We start from the raw sequence: 25,389 nt of genomic DNA on the forward strand, positions 1-25,389 counted from the left end.
CGATTCCAGAACAACAGAAACGGCTTAAGACGCCTGAAAGGCAACCGTTCCCAAAGACCACGTGACTACTCAGCTGGTGACACCCATGACCGTCCCGGGCTCAGCCTGTCAGAGCAAACTGGGCGAGGTGTGCCCACGACTGCCGCTGAAAGACGGCTAAGCCAGATGCAAAACATCTGTAAGCGGTGGCAGCGTTACTGCCCATCTGCTTTGTCGGGTGAGTCAGGCAGCTTCGCAAACTGGAAGGGGGAGGGGGGGGGGAAAACATTCTACTTCACAGTCGTGTGTTGCCTCTTGGTAGAACTGGAGCTTGTACTGGGAAGGCGAAATTTGGGTTGTTAAAAACAAAGCAAAACAAGCCTCACCTGTTTATTTAATTAAAATATTTAGACCAGGTGGAAGAGCCTCTTGTGGAGCAGAGTGGTAAGGCAGCCGCCTGAAAGCTTTGCCCATGAGGCTGGGAGTTCAATCCCAGCAGCCGGCTCAAGGTTGACTCAGCCTTCCATCCTTCCGAGGTCGGTAAAATGAGTACCCAGCTTGCTGGGGGGTAAACGGTAATGACTGGGGAAGGCACTGGCAAACCACCCCGTATTGAGTCTGCCATGAAAATGCTAGAGGGCGTCACCCCAAGGGTCAGACATGACTCGGTGCTTGCACAGGGGATACCTTTACCTTTACCTTAGACCAGGTGGAAGATGGTAACATGGCTCTTGAATACAATATTTTCAAAGATCATTAAGTTGAGTCACAGGGCCCTGAGGTCTTTTTCCCAAAATTTATGTGGGGGTGGAACGTGTGCCTCGACTCTCAGCCGATCTATGGTGCCCCGGGAGGGATTTCAAGGCAAAAGGGGTGCTGAGATGGTTCGCCACTGGACATGCGTGGTGGTCTCCCACCTAAGTACTGACCACGGCTAACGTGGCTTGGCTTCTGAGATCTAAAACGGCTGTTTTTGCAGTGACCTGGGCGGCCTCGGCTAGCCCGAAGTGCAAATTCATAAATGAACTTCTGAGAGTCGCTGTTCACTTCTTCAATGAGCCTCATGAAAGCTCCTACCGAGCCACTGGACTCCTGCCTTTTCCTACTCTGAGAGAAACACCAACATAGCTACCCATCTTGGTCAACTGGGGTTCTACAAGCAGCAGCTTCAGAAATGTAATGTCGGTGAGGATGGTGTCGTCATCTCCAACGAGCACGTTTCCCTCACTTCTCCATCGAGAGCTATTTATTTGGCGTGTTCTATTTTAAGCCTCATTACTGAACTTTTAGTGGCCGAGGTCAGATTTTCTAGCATTTAAGTGTGCAGGATGGTAAATAGTTCAGGCAATGCATTGGAGAGGAGCAAAAAGAAGCCAAGACAATTGAAAGACGGGGACTGGAAGGAAGCCAGGATTCCCGATGCCAAAGCCTATGATCTAATCATTGGCTGACAAAGCCTTGATATTTATCAGAGACAGCTTATGCTGCCAGCATGCCAAAAAGCAGGCGGTGTTTGCTAAACGAAGACACGGTCCAGCTCCTGAACAGCGCAACTGGTCTTTTTCCAGTCTTTGAAGGAAAACTCCTGGGATTATAACGAGGCTAAGGGTGTTTAGAGAGATGGTTTTTCATAACCCAAAGGAGTCTCAAAATGGCTTACGATCGCCTCCCCCTCCTCCCGCCACAACAGACACCCTGGGAGGGAGGTGAGGCGGAGAGAGCTCTGAGAGAACTGGGACAGGCCCAAGGTCATCCGGCTGTCCTCTCTAGATGAGAAACCGCCGCTGAGAACCAAGCGGCAGAGGAGTTATTAAAGTAGCGGTTGAGCAAAGCCATTTATTTTGAGTTCAACATTTGTTAATTTCAAAATCCAATACTGACAATGGCAAATGAGGAAAGTAGAGCAGTGTTATCAGGGCTCTCTCAGCCTCCCCTCCCTCACAGGGTGTCTATTGTGGGGAGAGGAAGGGAAGGCGAATGGAAGCTGCTTTGAGACTCCTTTGGGTAGAGAAAAGCGGCATCTAAGAACCAACTCTTCTTCTTTTAATGACGACATTGTACGTTAATACTTTCTTTCAAAACGTTCGATTTTAAAATTATTTTTCAAATTTCATCGCGTTGGACATTTGCATTTTGTTTTGTTGCTATGGCTTTCTTGGCTAATGCCAGAAAGATTGATTAATCAAATTAATTCTGCACAGATCCTAAAGTCCACTCCAAGCCTCTGGCTAAAGCAAAAGAAACGGTATCTTAACTAGCTATTCCAAAAGCCATTTTTTACATCCACCCTGTGATCTTGATAAAGTGTTACGCCCGACAAAGAATTTCCTATACCCTATAATGGTTAACAAATGGTGATATTCTTAGCTCTGCAAAATCACACCTAAAGCTTTGAACACACAAGAAGGTTTAATGCTCCATATTCCATATAAAAGGAGCCGGAAATAAAAGAAGCTTCCATGAGAGTAAAGGCCATTTCCTAAGCAAAGTTTAGGAGACCTGCAGTCAAATCACTCAGCACTACAAACTCTCCTTCACCCCCTCCCCCAAAGTTCCTCTTTCAGGAAACTGCCAAGATCACACCTGAAGTTCTAACACAATGTTAGCTTTCCTTTGAACAAATCTTATTTTCACAGGGCAGAAGCACAGGGGAAATGATTTTGGGGGGCTCCAAAATACCCAGATTTTGCAGGCCCTGCAGAACTGCGATAGGAAGGGCCCGGATCGCTTCTGGCAACTCATCCCACCAGGTGGGGGTCATGGCTTAGAATCACCTGGCCCTGGTCGAGGCCAAATATGCTTCTTTGGGGCCGGTCGGCACTGGCCGTGTGTAGTGCTCTTTGGGGGGCATGGGCAGAGAGGTGGTCTCTCAGGTACAAACCGCGCATGCCATCGGCTGGCACCGGGACTCCATAAGGAGGTGTGACCTGCATTCTCAGCAGTGATATGAAATATATCCCCACTTCCAATACACATTCCTCATGTCCAGAGGAGGGCAACAAAGAGGGTGAGGGGTTTGGAGACCAAGACGTATGAGAAAAGGCTGGGGGAGCTTGGTCTGTTTAGCCTGGAGAGGAGGCAACTGAGAGGGGATCTGATAATCATCTTCAAGTATTTAAAAGGCTGCCATATGGAGGATGGAGCAGAGTTGTTCTCTCTTGCCCCAGAGGGACAGACCAGAACGAATGGGATGAAATTAATAGAGAAGAAATTCTGTCTAAACCTCTGGAAGAAGTTCCTAACCGTCAGAGCAGTTTCTTAGTGGAACAGGCTTCCTCAGGAGGTGGTGGGTTCTCCATCTTTTGAGATTTTTAGACAGAGGCTGGAGAGCCGTCTGACAGAGAGGCTGATTCTGTGAAGGTTCAAGGGGGTGGCAGGTGACAGTGGATGAGCGAGAGGGTTGTGAGTGTCCTGCATAGTGCAGGGGGTTGGACTGGATGACCCAGGAGGTCCCTTGGAATAATAGAATAATATTCTATGACTCTAGGCATTAAAAAGGAACCTCTCTATTCATGTTGCAGTTCAGAAATCAGTGAAGCAAAGCTCTTCAGCAATGAGACTTTTAACAGCAACGCTGAGTCCTCTTTTGCTCGCCTTTTAAGCAGCTGACCTGTCAGACCTGAAATGCATACAGCGCATCAGCGCATGTCGGTCGCATGCGTTGTGACGCTTCAGGGCCCTCCTTACCTGCTGGCAAGTATTTCAGTTGGTTGTTGGCCAGGCGAAGATGGCGTAAGGACCTCAGGCGGCCGATCTCAGGGCACACGATCTCGAGCGCATTGTCGCTCAAATCTAGGAACTGCAGCTTAACCAGGGAACCTATGGCTTGGGAAGAAAAGCAGAATCGATGTGATCCAGTGCAGGGTCTGAAACTTCACAATGTTCCATTCTGACACATCGAAAGGAACGGAAGTGAATCAAAAAGCACTGCATTTTTTACTATCCAAAAAGTCTCCAAGGGGCTTACAACAGCCTACCCTTCCTCTCCCCACAATAGACACCCTGAGGGAGGTGAGGCTGAAAGCTCTCTGAGAGAACTGTGACTGGCCCAAGGTCACCCAGCTGGCTGCATGCAGAGGAGGAGTGGGAAATCAAATCCCCTTCTCGGGATCAGAGGCCACCTCTCTTAGGCGCTCCACCAAGCTGGCTCTCCAGGACGCACTCAGGACACTAAAAGCACTGGTCAAATCTCAGCTTTGGCTCCTCCATCTGTAAAAGCAGACTAGTTAAAATCTGCCTTGCAAGGTTGATCTGTGTATTTTTATTTACATGCTGAGCTCAAAAGCAATTCATGCAGTCATGAAGCATAGGGACAGATGCACTTAATAAATGATTCATAAAAATCATTCATCAGGTTCCAGACAAACCCCAAGCCTGGCCTCCGCTCTTGCGTGTTTCCCGGCTAAACCCCACTCTGCTTTCTAAGAGGAAAAGTTGGCAGTCTTCAAGTATGTCACACCTCAGATACTCGGGTGATATCAAAGCCTCCAGTGGACTTCACAGGATCTCAGCTTTATAAACGTTAATAACAAGTGTAGTTTCTTTCATTATTTGAAGGTTCTGAGATGCTTACCTTCAGGTACGAAAACTATGTTGTTTGAATGGAGATACCTGAGAAAGAGACAAGGAGCCACCTGTCATGTTCAAGGGCTGACTGATAAAAAAGCAGCTGCCAAATTTCCACTTTGTTGTATATGTAAAGCTTGGAGGGGGGGGAGGTTGTTGGAATAGCAGAGAGAGCTTCAAAAGTAACGCGAACACAACAAAACAAGGACTAACATTACCGTGGGCTTTTGATCGCTCTGCCCTAAACAAGTAAGAAATCTCACACATTCCCAAGCTTTTTTTCCTGGGTTCCCACTTTCATGGCAGAGATGAGATTCATAATTTCACAGGCATTAATCAAGAGGTAAGTACATTTAGCTTGGAAAAGGTGTAAACTGTCCATCCCTCTATACCAGGCTTTCTCAACCAGGGTTTTGTGAAACCCGGGGGTTTCTTGATGGCCCTGAAAGGTTTTCCTGGATGGGTGGGAGCTAATTAATGTTTTTAAATTTGTTAAACAATTTGTTAAACAATTATGGGGTGATGTGACCATATAAAGTAGCCTCGTGTGGCTCAGGATGGCAAGGCAGCCGACAAGCTTTCTTAAACTCTGACCATGAGGCTGGGAGTTCGATCCCAGCAGCCGGCTCAGGGTTGACTCAGCTTTCCATCCTTCCCAGGTCGGTAAAATGAGTACCCAGCTTGCTGGGGGGTAAACGGTAATGACTGGAGAAGGGAATGTCAAACCACCCCGTATTGAGCCTGCCATGTAAACGCTGGAGGGCGTCACCCCAAGGGTCAGACATGACTCGGTGCTTGCACAGGGGATACCTTTACCTTTTTATGGCCACATCGATCCCACCCATAATGGGCCTGGGGGGGGGGAAGGGGAGGAGCCCAGGGTGGGCTTGTACACAGCTATTCTTCCCAACCATATTCTGCATTCCCAACCATATTCTGTACCCCAGATACTTCTGGGGTTTCTTCAAGCCTGAATAATGTTTAAAGGGTTTCTCAACAGTAAAAAAGTTGAGAAAGGCTGCTCTATACATACAACTGGTGTGGAGGGGGGGGGAGAGTCAGCTCATGCCAAGGATCAGCATATAATCCATATGTGGTACTCAAACCTAGTTTATGCAACTTGGTTTCCTATTGCCCAATCGAACCACAGACATTGCTGGAATTTATCTTAGGCTAATCACTGGACTCTGCAAGTGTCCACAGATTGCTGCCCAGTCGAAAGCATAAATACTACACAAAAAACGACCAAGCGGGGTGCCTCCTGGAATCTAACAGGTGTGTGTTCGACGGTGGAATAAAGGAAGAATGAATGGCAAACAGATCCAGATTCAGCACTACGGCTGGGTGGGAACCAGAAAGGCCTGTGATGCGCTCACTGACAAAAGGGATTTTCACATGGAACGGCATGAATCAAGGGACGCTCAGCCCCAGCAGCTGCATTAGAACTTGCAGTCATACCGGAAATGGGTGGAGCCACTGAGATGTCCCAGTTTGGCTTTGCATTTGGAAAGAGTTCCTTCTCAAACGCTTGGAAACCCCACGATTTAGGGTCTGTTCCAAAAACTCTTAGGTGGATATTCATTCATATAAGGTATAGTTTGATTTAAAGAAGAAGAAGAGTTGGTTCTTATATGCCGCTTTTCTCTACCTGAAGGAGTCTCAAAGTGGCTTACAATCTCCTTCCCATTCCTCTCCCCCACAACAGACACCCTGTGGGGTGGGTGAGGCTGAGAGAGCGCTGATATCACTGCTTGGTCAGAACAGTTTTATCAGTGCCGTGGGGAGCCCAAGGTCACCCAGCTGGCTGCATGTGGGGGAGCGCAGAATCGAACCCGGCATGCCAGATTAGAAGTCCGCACTCCTAACCACTACACCAAGCTGGCTCTCTCTTGCAGAATGGGCAGAGACCGACATAGCATTTCATGAAAAGGTTCATCCACTGTGGGATGCTCATTGAGAACAAGACCGGACAAGTTTATGCCGGGCTCCAAACACTTATTTCAAACATGTCCCAAGGTCTGGGTGTGTTTTTGTGGGGGGTTTAAAAAACTGTTGCCTTTGATCAACAGGACAGCCCCCACCCCCCGCCCCTCACCTCTCACAATCTGATGCCGAAAGCCTGAATACGGGCTTGTCATACACAAACCAAAAAAGCCCCTCGGGCACAAAGAATGAGACACGTTTCTTTGGCTCTCTCCCTTTCTATTTCTTATTGGAGAGGCTGATAAAACTTTTATCGGGTGCCCTCTGGTGGGGAGTGCTTGCAACTGCCGCGATCTTGGAACAAAAGCAAAGGCTTTTCAGGTGGATCTTTTCTAGATGTCTCAAAGACAGTTTTGCAATCGCTGCTTGAGCACAAAAACAGTTTGGGTTTCCGTGAAAGGACGTGGAAACACCCTGGAGGACGAGGACAAAACACATCTCCGCTCAAGCTGGCTACGGCAGGCTGGCGGAGTGAAAGGCGTTTGCGAGATCAAGATTTTTAAAACGAGGGCTCTTGAGTCAGGGCATCGTAAAATACTAGAGTGGGAAGGGGCTATCCAAGCCATTAAGTCCAGCCCCCTGCTCAGTGCAGGATCAGCTAAAAGCACCCAGGAGAAGGACCTGTCCATAGAATCATAAAATTCTAGAATTGGAAGGGGCCAAACAGGCCATCTAGTCCAGCCCTCTGCTCAATGCAGGATCAGCCTCAAGCATCCAAGATAAGGATCTGTCTGCAGGATTCCATGGTGCCGAGGACAGATGGCAGCCCTTGACAGAGTGAAGAAAGAAGAGGTCTTAGATATTCTCAGCCAGGATTCAAAGAACTACAGGAGGTACATGCCAAATGGCTTGTAGGCACCCTGTGGTTATTTTCTTTCTTTCTTTTTTAACGACACGTGCATAGTCCTCGACAAAATGCCTTTAACACGTCACTGAGTTGAAAACTGACTTAAAAATCAAGCCAGAGAACCAGAGAGAAAGCGGGAAAAGAGCAGGAATTGGTATGGCCCACTTTTCACTACCTAAAGGAGTCCCAAAGAGGCTTGCAAACTTTCCCTTCCTCTCCCCCCAACAGACACCTATGAGATAGGTGGGGTTGAGAGAGCTCTAAGAGAACAGCGCTGCAGGAACAGCTCTGAGAGAACGGTGGCTAACCCAGGGTCTCCCGGCAGGTTGCACGTGGAGGAGTGGAGAATCAAACCCAGTTCTTCAGATTAAAGTCTGCGTCAAACCACTACTCCATGTTGGCTCTCACCAAGCGGTTTGAATAGTTGCATTGAAGCCTTTAAATGTAAAATTTTAACATACACCTTTCGAAACATCAGAACTGCAGGAAAACTGCCCAGCTCTCCAGTTTAAGATATGCCTCCTAAGCTCTGTGTGCTAAGGCAAAAATTTACCTTTAAAAAAAAAATTGGATGTTTTATGGTTGGCTTCTAGCCTTATGGGTGTTCTATGAACATTTTTTAACTAGTTAACATGGCTTTTATTGGTTTATTTCAATGCTGATCAGTTATGTTGTTGCGTTTTTTTATGATTTCTTGGCAGTGTTTTTATTTGTAAGCTGCTTTAAGCAGCTCCATAAGTTGTCATGACCTTTTTTGATGCCCAATCGGACCAAAGCCTAGGATATTTTCTAACCTGCTGATTCTAACACCGAAAGAATCCAGGATGCAGCTGCTGAAACCTGAAGTGCTCCATTAATCGTCTGCCAATCCCAGCACCAGCTCAATTCAAGGAGAGGGGAAGCGAACGCAATTCGGCAGCTCTGCAGTCATAATTTCCACATTGACAGAGGCTCTAACAGCACGAGCTTAGCAGAATATCATGAATTGCTCTAACAACCTGTTAATTTTATATCGAACTTCCTTAACAGCCCCAAATCTATTGACCTGCTGCAAAGTAATCCAACCAAGGGGAATTTCATCCCAACAGCCAAAGCCTTTGCATCCTAGCTCCTCAATGGAGTAGCATAGTTCTTATTTAGTTAGTTATTCTCTATATGGTGACCCTCCATGCCAACGGCTTGTGGCGGTTTACAATAAAACAGAGATAAAGCCATTTAGAAACACCCCACTCCCCCTGACCTCTTATATACCTATTGCTGGTTACTCAGGCTGGGGTGGATATGGAAGAAGAGTTGGTTTTCCTACCCTGCTGTTCACTGCCTGGAGGAGTCTCAACGCGGCTTACAATAAACTTCCCTTCCATTCCCCACAAATGGCTGCCGTGCGAAGGGGAGGAGTCAAGTACAAAATGGCTGCCTTAAGAAGGGGAGGAGCCAAGTACAAAATGGCTGCCATGGGTAAGGGAGGAACCAAGTACAAAATGGCTGCTATGGGTAGGGGAGGAGTCAAGTACAAAATGGCTGCCATGGGTAGGGGAGGAGTCAAGTACAAAATGGCTTCCATGGGTAGAGGAGGAGCCAAGTACAAAATGGCTGCCATGGGCAGGGGAGGAGCCAAGTACAAAATGGCTGCCTTGGGCAGGGGAGGAGCCAAGTACAAAATGGCTGCCATGGATAAGGGAGGAGCCAAGTACAAAATGCCTGCCATGGGTAGGGGAAGTGTCAAGTACAAATTGGCTGCCATGGGTAGGGGAGGAGTCAAGTACAAATTGGCTGCCATGGGTTGGGGAGGAGTCAAGTACACATTGGATGCCATGGGTAGGGGAGGAGCCAAATACAAGATGTTGTTTTGGGAAGGGGAGGAGCCAGGTAAAAAATGGCTGCTATGACACGAGAAGAGACAAGTACAAAATGGCTGCCCTGGGTAGGGGAGAAGTCAAGTACAAAATGGCTTCCTCCCCTTCCCATGCAAGCCATTGTATGTTGATTGGCTCAGCACACGTCCTGACTCAGTGTTCATAGGTGGAGCTCACTTACTGACTCAGAGTTCATTGGCTGATCTGACTTCCTGTGTCAGTGTTGTTTGGCTGCCAAGGGTAGGGTAGCATGATTAAAGGACAAAATGCGTTCAATGGGAAGGGGAGGAGCCAAGAACAAAATGGAAGACATAGTAAGGGGAGGAGACAAGTACAAAATGGCTGCCATGGGTTGGGGAGGAGCCAATTACAACATGGCTGCCATGACACGGGAAGAGACAAGTACAAAATATCTGCCATGGGTAGAGGAGGAATCAAGTATAAAATGGCTGCCTTAGGATGGGGAGGAGCCAAGTATAAAATGGCTTCAATGGGAAGGGGAGGAGCCAAGTACAAAATGGCTACCACAGTAAGGGAGGAGCCAATACAAAATGGCTGCCATAGTAAGGAGAGGAGCCAAGTACAAAATGGCTGCCTTGGGAAGGGGAGAAGTCAAGTATAAAATGGCTGCCATATGTAAGGGAGGAGCCAAGTACAAAATGGCTGCTAAGGGTAGGGGAGGGACTAAGTACAAAATGGCTACCATGTGAAGGTGGGGAGCCAAGTACAAAATGGATTCCTCCCCTTCCCATGCAAGCCATTTTGTGTTGATTGGCTCAGCACACTTCCTGATTCTGTGTTCATTGGCTGACCTCAATCCCTGACTCTGTGTTGATTGGTTGAGCTCACCTCCTGACTTAGTGTTGATAGGTGGAGCTCACTTCCTGACTCAGAGCTGATTGGCTGATCGGACTTCCTGACTCAGTGTTGATTGGCTTATCTCACTTCCTGTCTCAGTGTTGATTGGCTGCCAAGGGTATTGGAAAAGTGAAGTACAAAATGGCTTCAAAGGGAAGGGGAGGAGCTAAGTACAAAATGGCTGCCATAGTAAGGGGGGAGCCAAACACAAAATGGCTGCCATGGGTAGGGGAGGAGCCAAGTACAACATGGCTGCCATGGGTATGGGAGGAGCCAATACAAAATGGCTGCCATAGTAGGAGAGGAGCCAAGTACAAAATGGCTGCTATGGGTAGGGGAGGAGTGAATACAAAATGGCTGCCATGGTAAGGGGAAGAACTAAGTACAAAATGGCTGCCAAGGGTAGGGGAGGAGTCAAGTACAAAAATGGCTGCCAAGGGTAGGGGAGGAGTTGATAGGTGGAGGTCACTACATGACTCAGTGTTGATAGGTGGAGCTCACTTACGGAATCTTATTGGCTGATCTTACTTCCTGTCTCAGTGTTGATTGGCTGCCAAGGGTAGGGTAAGAGGAGTCAAGTACAAAAGACTTCAATGGGAAGGGGAGGAGCCAAGTACAAAATGGATGCCATGGGTAGGGGAGGAGCCAAGTACAAGATGTTGTTTTGGGAAGGGGACGAGCCCTTCCCAAGTACAAAATGGCTGTCATGGGTAGGGGAGGAGCCAAGTACAAAATGGCTGCCATGGGAAAGGGAGGAGCCAAGTACAAAATGGCTACCTCCCCTTCTCATGCAAGCCATTTTGTGTTGATTGGCTGAGCACACTTCCTGACTCTGTGCCGATTAGCTGAGCTCACTCCCAGAGTCTGTGTTGATTGGCAGAGCTCATGTCCTGACTTAGTGTTAACTGGCTGAGCTCAGTTCCTGTCTCAGTGTTGATTGGCTGAGCTAAATTGGCTAAGCTCACTTCCTGAGTCTGTGTTGATAGGTGTAGGTCACTTCCTAACTCAGTGTTGATAGGTGGAACTCACTTACGGACTCAGAGTTCATTGGCTGATCTGACTTCCTGACTCAGTGTTGATTGGCTTATCTTACTTGGTTGGCTTATCTTACTTATCTTACTTATCTTACTTGATTGGCTGCCATGGGTAGGGTAGGAGGAGTCAAGTACAAAAGTCCTCAATTAGAAGGGGAGGAGCCAAGTACAAAATGGCTGCCATAGTAAGGGGGGATCCAAGTTCGAAATGGCTGCCATAGGTAGGGGAGGAGCCAAGTACAAGATGCTGTTTTGGGAAGGAAAGGAACCAAGTTCAAGTACAAAATGGCTGTCATAGTAAGGGGAGGAACCAAGTACAAAATGGCAGCCATAGGTAGGGGAGGAATCAAGTACAAAATGGCTGCCGAAAGCAGGAGGAACCAAGTACAAAATGGCTGCCATGGGAAGGGGAAGTATCAAGTACAAAATGGCTACCTCCCCTTCTCAGGCAAGCCTTTTTGTGTTGATTGGCTGAGCACACTTCCTGACTCTGTGTTGATTGGTTGAGTGGTTTCCTGACTCAGTGTTGATTGGCTGAGCACTCTTTCTGACTTAGTGTTGATAGGTGGAGCTCACTTCCTGACTCAGTGTTGATAGGTGGAGCTCACATACTGACTCAGAGTTGATTGGCAGATCTGTCTTCCTGACTCAGTGTTGATTGGCTTATCTCACTTCCTATCTCAGTGTTGATTGGCTACCAAGGGTAGGGTAGGAGGAGGAAAGTACAAAATGGCTTCAATGGGAAGGGGAGGAGCCAAGTACAAAATGGATGCCATACAAAGGTGAGGAGCCCATTACAAAATGGCTGGTATGGGTAGAGGAGGAGTCAAGTACAAAATCGCTACCATAGAAAGGGGAGGAACGAAGTACAAAATGGCTTCCAAGGGTATGGGAGGAGCCAAGTACAAAATGGCTACCATAGAAAGGCGAGGAACCAAGTACAAAATGGCTGCCAAGAGAAGGGGAGGAGCCATGTACAAAATGGCTGCCAAGGGTAGGGGAGCAGCCAAGTACAAATTGCCTACCATGTGAAGGGGCTAGCCAAGTACAAAATGGCATCTTCCCCTTTCCATGCAAGTCATTTTGTGTTGATTGGCTGAGCACACTTCCTGACTCTGTGTTGATTGGCTGAGCTCTCTTTCTGACTTAGTGTTGATAGGTGGAGCTCGCTTCCTGACTCAGTGTTGATAGGTGGAGCTCACTTACTCAGAGTTGATTGGCTGATCTGACTTCCTGACTCAGTGTTGATTGGCTTATCTCACTTCCTATCTCAGTGTTGATTGGCTACCAAGGGTAGGATAGGAGGAGTAAAGTACAAAATGGCTTCAATGGGAAGGGGAGGAGCCAAGTACAAAATGGCTGCCATGTTTAGGGGACAAGCTAATACAAAATGGCTGCCATAGTAAGGAGAGGAGCCAAGGACAAAATGGCTGCCATAGTAAGGAGAGGAGCCAAGGACAAAATGGCTGCTATGGGTAGAGGAGGAGTCAAGTACAAAATGGCTACCATAGAAAGGGGAGGAGCCAAGTACAAAATGGCTGCCTAGGATCGGGGAGGACCCAAGTACAAAATGGCTACCATGTGAAGGGGCTAGCCAAGTACAAAATGGCATCTTCCCCTTCCCATGCAAGTCATTTTGTGTTGATTGGCTGAGCATACTTCCTGACTCAGTGTTGATCGGTTTATCTCACTTGCTGTCTCAGTGTTCATTGGCTGCAAACGGGTAGGGTAGAAGGAGTCAAGTACAGAATGGCTGCCATAGTAAGGGGAGAACCAAGACCAAAATGTCTGCAATGGGTAGGGGAGGAGCCAAGTAAAAAATGGCTACCTTGGGAAGGAGAGGAGCGGCTTACAATAAACTTCCCTTCCATTCCCCACTAATGGTTGCCGTGCGAAGGGGAGGAGTCAAGTACAAAATGGCTGTCATGGGTAAGGGAGGAGATAATCCAAAATGGCTGCCATAGTAAGTAGAGGAGCCAAGTACAAAATGGCTGCTATAGGTAGGAGAATAGTCAAGTACAAAATGGCTGCCATTGTAAGGGGAGGAGCCAAGTACAAAATGGCTGCCAAAGGTAGGGGAGGAACCAAGTACAAAATGGCTGCCAAGGGTAGGGGAGGAGCCAGGTACAAAATGTCTGCCATGGGAAGAGGAGGAGCCAAGTACAAAATGGCTACAATGGGAAGGGGAGGAGCCAAGTACAAAATGGCTGCCAACGGTAGGGGAGGATTCAAGTTCAAAATGGCTTCCATGGGAAGGGGAGGAGCCAAATCCAAAATAGCTGCCATGGGCACGGTAGGAGCCAAGTACAAGATGCTTTTTTGGGAGGGGGAGGAGCCAAGTACAAAATGGCTGCCAAAGGGAAAGGAGGAACCAAGTACAAAATGGCTGCCAAAAGCAGGGGAGGAACTAAGTACAAAATGGCTGCCATGGAAAGGGGAGGAGTCAAGTACAAAATGGCAGCCATAGTAAGACGAGGAACCTAATACAAAATGCGTGCCAAGGGTACGGGAGGAGTCAAGTACAAAATGGCCTCCATAGGGAAGGGGAGGAGTTAACTATAAAATGGTTTCCATGCGAAGGGGAGGAGCAAAATACAAAATGGCTGCCATAGGTAAGGGGAGGAGCCAACTACAAAATGACTGCCATAGGTAAGGGAGGAGCCAAGTACAAGATGCTGATTTGGGAAGGGGAGGAGCCAAGTACAAAATGGCTGTCATAGTAAGAGGTGGAGCGAAGTTCAAAATGGCTGCCAAAGGTAGGGGAGGAACCAAATACAAGATTGCTGCCCAAAACAGGGGAGGAACCAAGTATAAATGGCTGCCAAGGGTAGGGGAGGAGCCAAGTACAAAATGGCTGCCAAGGGTAGGGGAGAAGTCAAGTACAACACGGCTGCCATAGTAAGGGGAGGAGCCAAATACAAAATGGCTGCCATAGGGAAGGGGAGGAGCCAAGTACAAAATGGCTGCCATAGGTAGGGGAGGAGCCAAGTACAAAATGGCTTGCATGGGAAGGGGAGGAGCCAAGTACAAAATGGCTACCTCCCCTTCGCATGGAAGCCATTTTGTGTTTATTGGCTGAGCACACTTCCTGACTTAGTGCTAATTGGCTGAGCTTACTTCCTCACTCAGTGATTGGCTGTGCTCACTTCCTGACTCAGTGTTGATTGGCTGAGCTCTCTTCCTGACTCAGTGTTGATTGGTTCAGCTCATTTCCTCACTCAGTGTTATATTTAGGTAGGGGAGGAGCCAAGTACAAAATGGCTTCCTTGAAAAGGGGAGGTAAAAGGTAAAGGTAAAGGTATCCCCTGTGCAAGCACCGAGTCATGTCTGACCCTTGGGGTGACGCCCTCTAGCGTTTTCATGGCAGACTCAATACGGGGTGGTTTGCCAGTGCCTTCCCCAGTCATTACCGTTTACCCCCCAGCATGCTGGGTACTCATTTCACCGACCTCGGAAGGATGGAAGGCTGAGTCAACCTTGAGCCGGCTGCTGGGATTGAACTCCCAGCCTCATGGGCAAAGCTTTCAGACGGCTGCCTTACCACTCTGCGCCACAAGAGGCTCATTGAAAAGGGGAGAAGCCAAATACAAAATGGCTGCCATAGGGAAGGCGAGGAACCAAGTACAAACTGGCTGCCATAGGTAGGGGAGGAGCCAAGTACAAAATGGCTTGCATGGGAAGGGGAGGAACCAAGTACAAAATGGCTACCTTCCCTTCCCATGCAAGCCGTTTTGTGTTGATTGGTTGAGCACACTTCCTGACTCTGTGTTGATTGGCTGAGCTCACTCCCAGAGTCTGTGTTGATTGGCTGAGCTCATTTCCCGACTTAGTGCTAATTGGCTGAGCTCACTTCCTCACTCAGTGGTGATTGGTGAGGTCACTTCCTGACTCAGTGTTGATTGGCTGAGCTCACTTGGCTGTGCTAACTTCCCGATTCAGTGTTGATTGGCTGAGCTCTCTTCCGGACTCAGTGTTGATTGGTTCAGCTCATTTCCTGACTCAGTGATGAATGGCTGTAATGGCCACAGGAGGAGCCAAGTACAAAATGGCCTCTATAGTAAGGGGAGTAGCCAAGTACAAAATGGCTGCTATAGTAAGGGGAGGAGCCGAGTACAAAATGGCTGCTATAGGTAGGGGAGGAGTCAAGTACAAAATGGCTGCCATGGGCATGGGAGGAGCCAAGTACTAAATGGCTGCCTTGGGAAGGAGAGGAGCAAAGTACAAAATGTCTGTCATGGCAAGGGCATGAGCCAAGTACAAAATGGCTTCCATGGGTAAGGGAGGAGCCAAGTACAGCATGGCGGCCATGGGTAGGGAAGGATTCAAGTACAAATTGGCTGCCATGGGTAGGGGAGGAGCCAAGTACAAGATGCTGTTTTGGGAAGGGGAGGAGCCAAGCACAAAATGGCTCCCATGATACGGGAAGAGACAAGTACAAAATGGCTGCCATGGGTAGGGGAGGAGTCAGGAACAAAATGGATGCCATGCGTAAGGGAGGAGCCAAGTACAAAATGGCTTCCGTGTTTTCCCATGCAAGCCATTTTGTGTTGATTGGCTGAGCTCTCTTCCTGACTCAGTGTTGATTGGCTGAGTTCTCTTCCTGACTCAGTGTTGATTGATTGAGATCATTTCCTGACTCAGTGATGATTGGCTGAGCTCTCTTCCTGACCCAGTGTTGATAGGTGGAGCTCGCTTCCTGACTCAGTGTTGATAGGTGGAGTGTACTTCCTGACTCAGTGTTGATAGGTGGAGCGCACTTCCTGACTCAGAGTTGATTGGCTGATCTGCTTTCTTGCTCAGTGTTGATTGGCTTATCTCACTTCCTATCTCAGTGTTGATTTGCTGCCTACGGTAGGGTAGGAGGCGTCAAGTACAAAATGGCTTCAATGGGAAGGGGGGATACTGAAGTTCAAAATGGCTGCCATCAATAGGGAAGGAGCCAAGTACAAAATGGCTGCCATGGGTAAGGTAGGAGCCAAGTACAAAATGGCTGCCATAGTAAGGCGAGGAGCCAAGTACAAAACGGCTGCCATGGGTAGGGGAGGAGCCAAGTACAAAATGATTGGCTGATCTCACTTCTTGACTCAGTGTTGATTGGCTGGAACTTGTGAGATCACTTCATGATTCAGTGTTTATTGGAGCCACATACAAGATGGTTGCCATAGTAAGGGGAGGAGCCAAGTACAAGGTGACTGCCAAGGGTAGGGGAGGAGCCATTTTGTTCTTGGCTCCTCTCCTACCCATGGCAGCCATTTTGTATGTGGCTCCTCCCCTACCCATGGTAGGCGAGGCTGGGAGAGTTCTGAGGGAACTGTGACTGGGCCGAGGTCACCCAGATGGCCGTATGTGGAGGAGGTGTGCTGGGGAATCAAACCTGCTTCTCCAGATTAGAATCTGCCACTCTTAACCATTGTATTACACTGGCCTGAAATAAGAGGACCTGAAACAAGGAGGGGGGGGGCGGAACCAAGGAGAAAGTGGGAGGCATACATCATTCAGATGGCCAAGGCCTCAACCATATGCCTGGAGGAAGAGTGCCGTTTTACAGGCCCTGCAGAATTCAGACATATCTGATTTTTTTTTAATTCCCAGCATTGCTATTGACCCTTCTTGCAATGTCCCACCCATCTACAGTCCAATGGGAAAAATGCAGGGAAACGTTTAGAAAGCAGGAGACAACATGCATACTAAATGTTCTTAATGTTGACTGTCCACAAGTAATCTTTATACTCAGGCTACCAGCTTTGTTTGGTGTGCCTTTTTAACTTTTAACCTTATTTAGTCCACGTTACCTGGTTTGTTATCATTGCTGCCCTGTTTTATCTGTTATTTCTTTTTGTGTTCTTTTGGTCAGTGACCGTGAATAAATCTGGAACAACTAAAGGTTCTGGCCTTCATCCTCTTGCAATCAGCCTCCCTGCAAACATCACTTCTAGGTCATTTCTTCCTTTGTGGCCCTGTTAGCATCTTTTTAAAGGGCCTGGCGGCTAGACACAAATTGCATGGCCAAACCCACGCTTCAGCCTAATTCCGTATCAAAACTCAGGTATCAGACAAGGTGAAGTCAGGAGGGCTGCAGAATCCTGCAAGAGGAATTGCAGGTCCCCAGCGGCCCAGTGAAAAGGGATAATGTTCAGACCGCAGAGCTTTGATAACCAGCACCGGAGCTATCTTCAGGCATGCAAGCGCCTACCATTGCCTCAAAATTATAAGATGTGTTGGCCAGGACACAGCTGCAGGTGGTCTCAAGTGGATATTAATGCCACTGCAGAGGCACACAGGTTTTCAGCAGCAAGGCAATAATAAACAGGTATTCATCTATAAAAAAAATTTTTTTTGGGGGGGGGGGAGGGAAGAAATGTCATGATTAAACCAAATATTGTATTGTAAACAAACAAAAACATGGCATACTCACAGTTCTACAAGATTAGGAAGCTTCTGGGCAAGGTTTTCTGGCTAAAAAGAAAAATTGTGAGATTTAATTGCATTTTCAAAAGGCAACATTACTCACTCTCTCTCTCTGTATGTCTGTGTGTGTGTGTTTTTAACTATCCAGTTATTCCTTTGGCATTCATAACATTACCTGGCCAACAAATCACAGTAGACAAAAGGGGCACAGCCTACAGATATTACACAGCCTAAAGATATTACACATACCAAAGAGCCAGCTTCCAAAGGCCCTGGCATGACTCCAGATGCAATCCACGCTTAATAAATTACGGTGTCAAAATGCGAACTGGGATGACACTTCACAAAACAAAACTGGGCAGGATCATTAACTTCCCCAAATCTGGCGCAGGTTGACAATGCTGCAACGAACACGATACGTAGGACACAAAATGCTTCAGCACAATTAGGATCTCCTGTGCCAAAATTCAGTTTCCCTGACAAGAACATGCGGCAGATGAACGCCCTCGGTCAATACAATTAAATAATCACACCGGCTATTTTTAACGGCCGGCTTGCTGGCACTTTTCAATTACCGTAATGCATTCTCTGCGCCAAGCCAGCTGCCTTCTAAACATGGAGGCCTTCCAAAGCAAGGGATACTTAAAAAAAGAAGACAAATCAAAAACTCAGGAGATGATGTTACAGCAGCTATGTCAGTGATTTCCGTGTGAAAGCTCAAGGTGGTGGTTTTGTTTTACCAACTTCTGCGTGGGTCCTATTTCACGAAATGATTGATTGCTGCTGGGTCTCTTGCGGTGCTGGGTCTGAATGCCAGAGTAGGCCTCATGTGAAATTCTCCAGGCTCAAGTTGGCTGGGGAAGGAAACCAAGGCACCAGCTCCCCCATCTGTATTCCTGCAGCAAACACATCTTCTCAAGTCACAAAAGCTGCACAGCTTCTTCCTAAACTGGGTTTCCCAACTAAGTTTTTGGTCTCTCAAAGGTACAGCAGCATGGGGGGGTCCAGGAGGCATGGCCAGCTGACATCACTTCCTGGTACCTGGAAGCCTGAAAAATATTTCAGCAGTGCCTCCATGGGCAAAACGTTGAAAAAGGCTGTCCTAAACAATCAGAGCTCTATGTTACACGACCCTTAGATTAGCCATATGGCCCAAGGTGGGGCAGATTTAATACCGGACATTCCAACCATCATTCTAAGGATGGTCTTTTCTTTTTTGGTCACTGTATGTCCCTTGGCGTTTCTGAAACCAAACCAATCAGGAGAGAGCGACCACAGCACCAGTCATAGGCAGAAGCACCACCCTAGTTCTGAAACAAACAGAAGAACTGGACAAGCCTGCCGTACTGCAGGTTTCTGGGGGTTTTTTTCTACCTACTGTGCTTTAAGCTTTTGTGTAGCTCTCCAGAGGAGTATCAGGGATGAGAATATAAGCAGAAGCAGCTGTCCCAAATTTACCAGCATGGCTAACGCAGAATAATGAACGACAGTTTAATTCCATGTGAATGAGTCGCTAGGCTCAGTCATTCACTCCTTTTCCCCTTCTGCCATAAAGCAAGCTCATGAGCATGTTTATTTGACTGTAAGATTTATATATACCAGGGGTGGCTAGACTGCAGCTTTCCAGATATCCACAGGCTACAATTCCCATTAGAAGGCCAGATCCTGAAGATGAAACTGAAATACTTTGGCCATCTCATGAGGAGGAAGGACTCCCTGGAGAAGAGCCTAATGCTGGGAGCGATTGAGGGCAAAAGAAAAGGGGACAACAGAGAATGAGGTGGCTGGATGGAGTCCCTGAAGCAGACGGTGCAAACTTAAATGGACTCCGGGGAATGGAAGAGGACAGGAAGGCCTGGAGGATCATTGTCCATGGGGTCGCGATGGGCCGGACACAACTTTGCACCTAACAACAATTCCCATGAGTCCCTGTCAGCATGCTCATGGGAATTGTAGTCCGTGGACATCTGGAAGGCCACCATTTAGCCATTCCTTATATACCCTTCTGTTTCAAAGCATTCTAGTAAAACCCAACATTATTGAAAACAAAAAAATATTGAACCATAGAACAGAGAGCCACCGATAATAAACAGCAGCAACCAGCACACTGTGATACAGCTCAGACAAAGCATCAAAAGCATTGTCAGTACAATCCTCTTTCCTCACCAAGAACACTGCATCACCAATGAACAAAAAGCCCAAGAAAATACCCGCAGGAAAAAAAATCTTGCACTAAAAGATCCTGCATAGTGCAGGGGATTGGACTAGATGACCCACAAGGTGCCTTCCAACCCTATGATTCTATGATTCTATGAAAAGAAGAAGAAGAAGAAGAAGAAGAAGAAGAGTTGGTTCTTATATGCCGCTTTTCCCTACCCGAAGGAGGCTCAAAGCGGCTTACAGTCGCCTTCCCATTCCTTTCCCCACAACAGAACTTATTCACTGAAGCATCATCAATTAAGGAGGCACCAAAGTCTTTGTGTGTGTGTGGTGGGGGGAGGAGGTGTTCCACAGCTTCAGTCCCCCCTTCTCCATTCTCATCTCCTGGATGGCTGGCACATATAGAAGGGGAATCAACAAAGGCCATTTAAGGGTTTGCAAACTGATCCTAGAAATAGACTGGAAGCAGAATACAGTCAGTGTAATTGGTATGCAGGAGGGGGGGGAGAATATGATCATCATAGCAAGTCCCAGCTAGCAATCAGGCTGGCTAGTTCCAGTTGATGGGCCAAAACTAGTATCTGTATAACTTTGCCTTGACAGACACTGAGAATCTTAGCAAAGCCTTGACAGATACTGAGAATCTCAGCCAAGTAAAGACAATTCTGGCAAAGGCAATGGGTGTGGCTAGTGAAACATGACCTTCCAAGCGTCTCCAACGATTGCTTTGTTCAAACGTCAGGATGGAGAGCACGCATGTGTCAGGCTGACAGACTGGAAACAATCACTTCTATGGAAGAAAGCATTTATTTTCCAAGCAGATCGATACCTATAGCTATCGAAGCTGAAACTGAGGAATACAGTCAAAAGACAGCACTTTACCCCAAAGTTCCCACGCCAATTGAAGGTGCCCCCTCCCAGGTCCAGGTGCCGTCTGGGAAGACAGCCAAGACGATAACCCAAACCTCCCTGACCTTGGTTCTGCTAGCTACAGCTTCTACACAGATAAGGCTGTCTGGAAATGTTGCAAAGGAGAACAAAGCATTACACAGAATACAGAAGGCCAAAGCAGACAGGCTGAACATTAAAATAAAAAATTGATGCACCATGGTTCACATATGTCATGGCAGCAATCCTGGGATCCCGACAGCATGGAAGACACACCACAATGTCGGCCCTCGGTGAAGGTGGTACACATGACAAACAAGGAGCATTCTGGATAAGAACAAAGCAACAGCTACACAGAAGCAACCTTGCTCTGTTCAGACAATGAACCCTGCCTTCAGGCTCCCGGGTAATACAAGTGGTGCCCTGCTAGATGAGATCAGTGGTCCATCAAGTCCAGCATCCTGTTTCACATAATGGCCAACCAGGTGCAGGTTCTCTCAAAGGCCTAGGACAAAACATAGGAGCCCACTTCTGACTAGTTCTCCCTGACAATTTAAAGCTGCATCCAGGAATTGTCATGCTTTGGGATGTTTGCTTCTCAGAGGAAAAACAAAAAACACAGAGCATAGAGACTAAATCTTCCACACAGAAATACCACAGGCTGAGGTCATTTTGCTATGTTTTCTGACAAAATTAAATCATACCAAAGTGGTCAACGAATTTCTCTTCATATAGAGTCGCTCTAAGTACTGCAGGCCTTCATCCTTCAGCAATTCCAGAGGAAAGTGATGCAGGTTTCGGTAGTTTAAGAACAGGTTCTTGTGCCTTTCGAGCTTTGCCTCAGATATAGTTTTGCAAAGTTCTGAAGCCATGGCAGAGACCGTGCCAGCCACCATATTACAACTCTACGTGCCGCAGAAGTTGATCATTTCTAAATAGGGAAAACAAAACATAAGCAGCATACAAACAAGGCCGAGTTTTGTCTTTTCCAAAAGCCCTGTTCTTCTGAAATGCCCAAACTGACAAATAGGGAAGGCAGCCAGATATCTATTTTCTCTTTTCTAGTCTAACACACATGTGAAAACACACATGAAAGCGCCTTATACCAAATCAGACCACTGGTTTATCAAGGTCTGCTCTGATTGGCAGTGACTGTCCACAATCTCAGAGACAGGTCCTTTCACATCATCTACTGCCTGGTCCTTTTAAATGGAGATGCCAGGGACTGAACATGGGACCTTCTGCATGCCAATCAGAGGTTCTGTCATTGAGCCCCAGCCCCCTTGTATATATCGCATACAAGACTAAAATGTACAAATGGCATCTAAACACACTGTCAGAAGCATACAACAATTGAAGCTGCAGTACACCAAGTCTTAACTCTTGATGTATCAAGGGCAGTCTTGTCTATAACTGGCAGCAACTTTCCAAGGTCTCAGGCGAAGATCTGCCACATTACCTACTGCTTGAGATGCCATCCTCCAGGTGGGACCTGGTGACCCGACAGAATTACAGCTCATCTCCAGACTACACTTCCCCTGGAGAAAATGGCAGGAGGCCACTACAAATGGAGATCCTCTGAAATTAGACATTTCCAGACTCAAGAGGTCAGTTCCCCTGGAGAAAATGGCTGCTCTGAAGGGGGCACTCTAGGCAAGGATGCCAGCCTCCAGGTAGGACCTGGAGATCCCCTGGTCTGTTTCCCTGGAGAAAGTGGCTGCTTTGGAGGGTGGACTCTATGGCACTACACCCCAATGAGGACCCTGTCTTCGTCAGCCTCTCAACCACAGATCTCTAGGCACCTAGATCTGGCAACCCTACCCACTGCCTGCTCCCTTCAACTGGAGATTTTCCTGGGGCCTTCTGCCAGCTGAGCAGATAGATGCTCTCTCTTTAAGCCATGACCACTCCTTTTTTCCCACCCCACCCTCGCTTTAAGGACAGTCTTGGAATGTCTATGTTGGCAATTGGAATTAAATTAGATTGGCAAGATTAGGTTTTATCTTGTGTTGTAGGATTCCAGCCATGTGGCTGAAACATATTGTGCTCCGCCCTGAGTCTGCTGGGAAAAGGCGGAGTAATGCGAAATACGTCCATGTAATAATGCGGATCCGGGGCACGGATTCCCACCTCTTGCAATTCTTCCTCCATTCCCCAGAAAAGCTCCCTGCACGCGCAAGGGAGGCTGCCCCCCAGGGGAGGGGAGGCAAGGATAGGCCACGCCGCCCCTCCATCAAGCGTCTCCATGGGAACGGCCCCGTTGCCTCAGCAACCAAGCGGCAAGGCGGGACCAGACCCGCCCCCGCCGCTCCCCGGCGACGCCCCCCCCCCTCGGGAAAGAAACCGCCGCCTCACCTTCGCCGCCACACCGAAGCGGGGACTTAAAATGGTTTTTTAAAAAGCGGCACGGGAAAACCCCGACGGCCCAACCGGCCCACCGCGAGAGGGGAGGCGAGAGGGAAAATGGCGGAAGGGAAGCGACGGATATCAACATCCGGGTCACGGGAGCGGGTGGGGGGAGAAAAGGAGCGGGATGCCGCTGATTGGCTAGTTCGGGCGGCCGCGAATATCGCGAGATTAGGGAGGGCGAAGGGGAAAGGCGGCGTTTCTGTGGCATGAGCTTTCGTGTGCATGCGACAAGATTTAATTCTGGGCATGCGCTTTCATGTGCTTGCAACAAACTGAGCATGCAACAAAGGATAATTCTGGGCATGAGTTTTCGTGTGCTTGCAACAAACTGAGCATGCAACAAAGGATAATTCTGGGCATGAGTTTTCGTGTGCTTGCAACAAACTGAGCATGCAACAAAGGATAATTCTGGGCATGAGTTTTCATGTGCTTGCAACAAACTGAGCATGCAACAAAGGATAATTCTGGGCATGAGTTTTCGTGTGCTTGCAACAAACTGAGCATGCAACAAAGGATAATTCTGGGCATGAGTTTTCATGTGCTTGCAACAAACTGAGCATGCAACAAAGGATAATTCTGGGCATGAGCTTTCGTGTGCATGTGATAAAGGGAGAATCAAAAGGGGGTTACATCCTTTCCCCAGTTTATCCTCACAACAGCCCTGTGAGGTAGGTTAGCTGAATGTGACTGGCTCATGGTCACCCAGTGAGTTTCCATAGTTGAGTAGAGATTGGAATTTCGAATCTTCCTGATCTTTCTTGGACCAATAGGCCAACCAGGACACTGGGCTAATCGAGCTTATCCTGTCTGTAAAAGAGTGTGTTTTGAAAGTAGGGGGGATATTGCCTTCTAAGCAGAAACTTTAAATATACTGAGACAAATGCTTTCCCTTATGTTCCTCATGTCAGCCAAAAAGTTATTTCCTGATACATTTTTATTCAATAATAATTTTTAGGCAGGTAACATCTTAATGTAGCTGAACAGCAGAATGCTTTATAGTTTTGATGCCCAGATTATGTTATTAACAATTTGTATTGATAGCACAATACTTAACTGAACATTTTGGTGAACCAATCAGTTTCCTTACGCCAACTAACCCCCCCCCCCACCACCACCACCTATATGTAAGGCTTGAGGAAATCTGTTTCAATGTATCTGAAGACGTGGGCATGCACACGAAAGCTTATAGTCAAAATTAAAATCTGCCGGTCTCAAAAGTGTCACCGGACTCAAATGTTCTATCCTCTCCCAGTCTCTCTGCACTTTAAACGCTGAGCAGCAGGGGGTACTCTTGCATATCTAATAGCTCCTTTAAACCCGCAGGGTGTCATAGCCTTCCTGGCTCACATTCCAGCCCATATCTGCTCCATTTTGTATTAAATCTTCCCTACCTGGACCTAATTTTGAGTATTTCAGGTTACCCCATGTTAAGAACAGGCAATTGTGGCTAGCAATTTCCCCCCCATTGTGCAAATTCACTGCTCTGAAATGCTAGAAAACAAAATAAGTAAAGGACATAAAATGGGTTTGCAGAGGATCATAGCTGGATGCTAATTCATAACCACTTGTAATCACCATGGTACTCACTTTTAAAATTAGAACATGTTCCTATGCAATACTTCTTACTGGGACCAAACACCACCAGGTATTTGGTTGAAACGGGGCTGTCAGTAACATCTAAGAGACACGCACAAAACACTCTTCCCCTGTAACATCTAGCTTCTGGCAATCAACATGGGAGGCTAATGTGGAAACACTTGAACATGAAGTACGTGAAGTTGTTTTAGAATTAACTGTTTTTAACCAAGACAGCTGGGCCTGGAGGGGAGTCATAAATCAAATTATAAACAAAATAAAACTGTTAAAACCCGTAATTGAAGCTTTTTAAAAAAAAAACGTTTTTGTTTTAATGATAAAGAATAGAAAGCACAAAAAAAACAGAAGGTAAACTTTGCCATTTTACAGTCTCCAATATTCTCTTGCCCGATACAAATCATAAACCTAATTTTTAATATAGTCCATGTAGAAATACCAGTGATCTTGAAATTCTTCAGCAGGTCTTTTATTTACCAAACATGTAAGTTTGGCCATCTTATATAGTTCTCTGATTTTGCCCAGCCAGTCAGTCATCTTGGATAAGCTCTGTTGTTTCCATTGTTGAAGCATTTCAGCTCATCTGAACACATTTTATCAGGCCAGTCCTTACAAAAAAGCCAGGGGGGTTGTTTCAGGCCCTGGCTTTAAGACCTGTTCTTGCCAGCATTGCTGTGTGAAATGCTGAGCAGGTATGCAGATTTAAAGCAGCACTTCCTGTTATCAATTTGCACCCTGGTTTCTTTGCTTCGTTTATACCCTGCCTTTCTCCCCAACAGGAGACCCAAAGCTGCTTACATCGTTATCC

The 25,389-nt window shown here is 47.3% G+C and overlaps 1 protein-coding gene across 2 annotated transcripts in view; it reads right to left on the reverse strand.

Moving 5' to 3' along the window:
* Nucleotides 1-23,091, reverse strand: part of LRRC28 (leucine rich repeat containing 28) — a 47,749-nt gene extending 24,658 nt beyond the window's left edge. Inside the window, exons 1-5 of one of the 2 annotated variants that reach the window (XM_077317577.1) lie at nt 22,935-23,091; nt 21,284-21,510; nt 17,539-17,579; nt 4,553-4,590; nt 3,667-3,804 (exon numbers count right to left, since the gene is read on the reverse strand). In XM_077317577.1, the coding sequence (XP_077173692.1) occupies nt 3,667-3,804; nt 4,553-4,590; nt 17,539-17,579; nt 21,284-21,475 (409 nt within the window). In that variant the 5' untranslated portion in view covers nt 21,476-21,510; nt 22,935-23,091. Of the gene's footprint in view, nt 1-3,666; nt 3,805-4,552; nt 4,591-17,538; nt 17,580-21,283; nt 21,511-22,709; nt 22,885-22,934 lie in introns of those variants that run through there. The other variant, XM_077317578.1, reaches the window with a different exon arrangement.
* Between the last annotated feature and the right edge of the window lie 2,298 nt (nt 23,092-25,389).

This window comes from Paroedura picta, chromosome 18 (genome assembly GCF_049243985.1).
Source record: "Paroedura picta isolate Pp20150507F chromosome 18, Ppicta_v3.0, whole genome shotgun sequence".
Classification (NCBI taxonomy): domain Eukaryota; kingdom Metazoa; phylum Chordata; class Lepidosauria; order Squamata; family Gekkonidae; genus Paroedura; species Paroedura picta.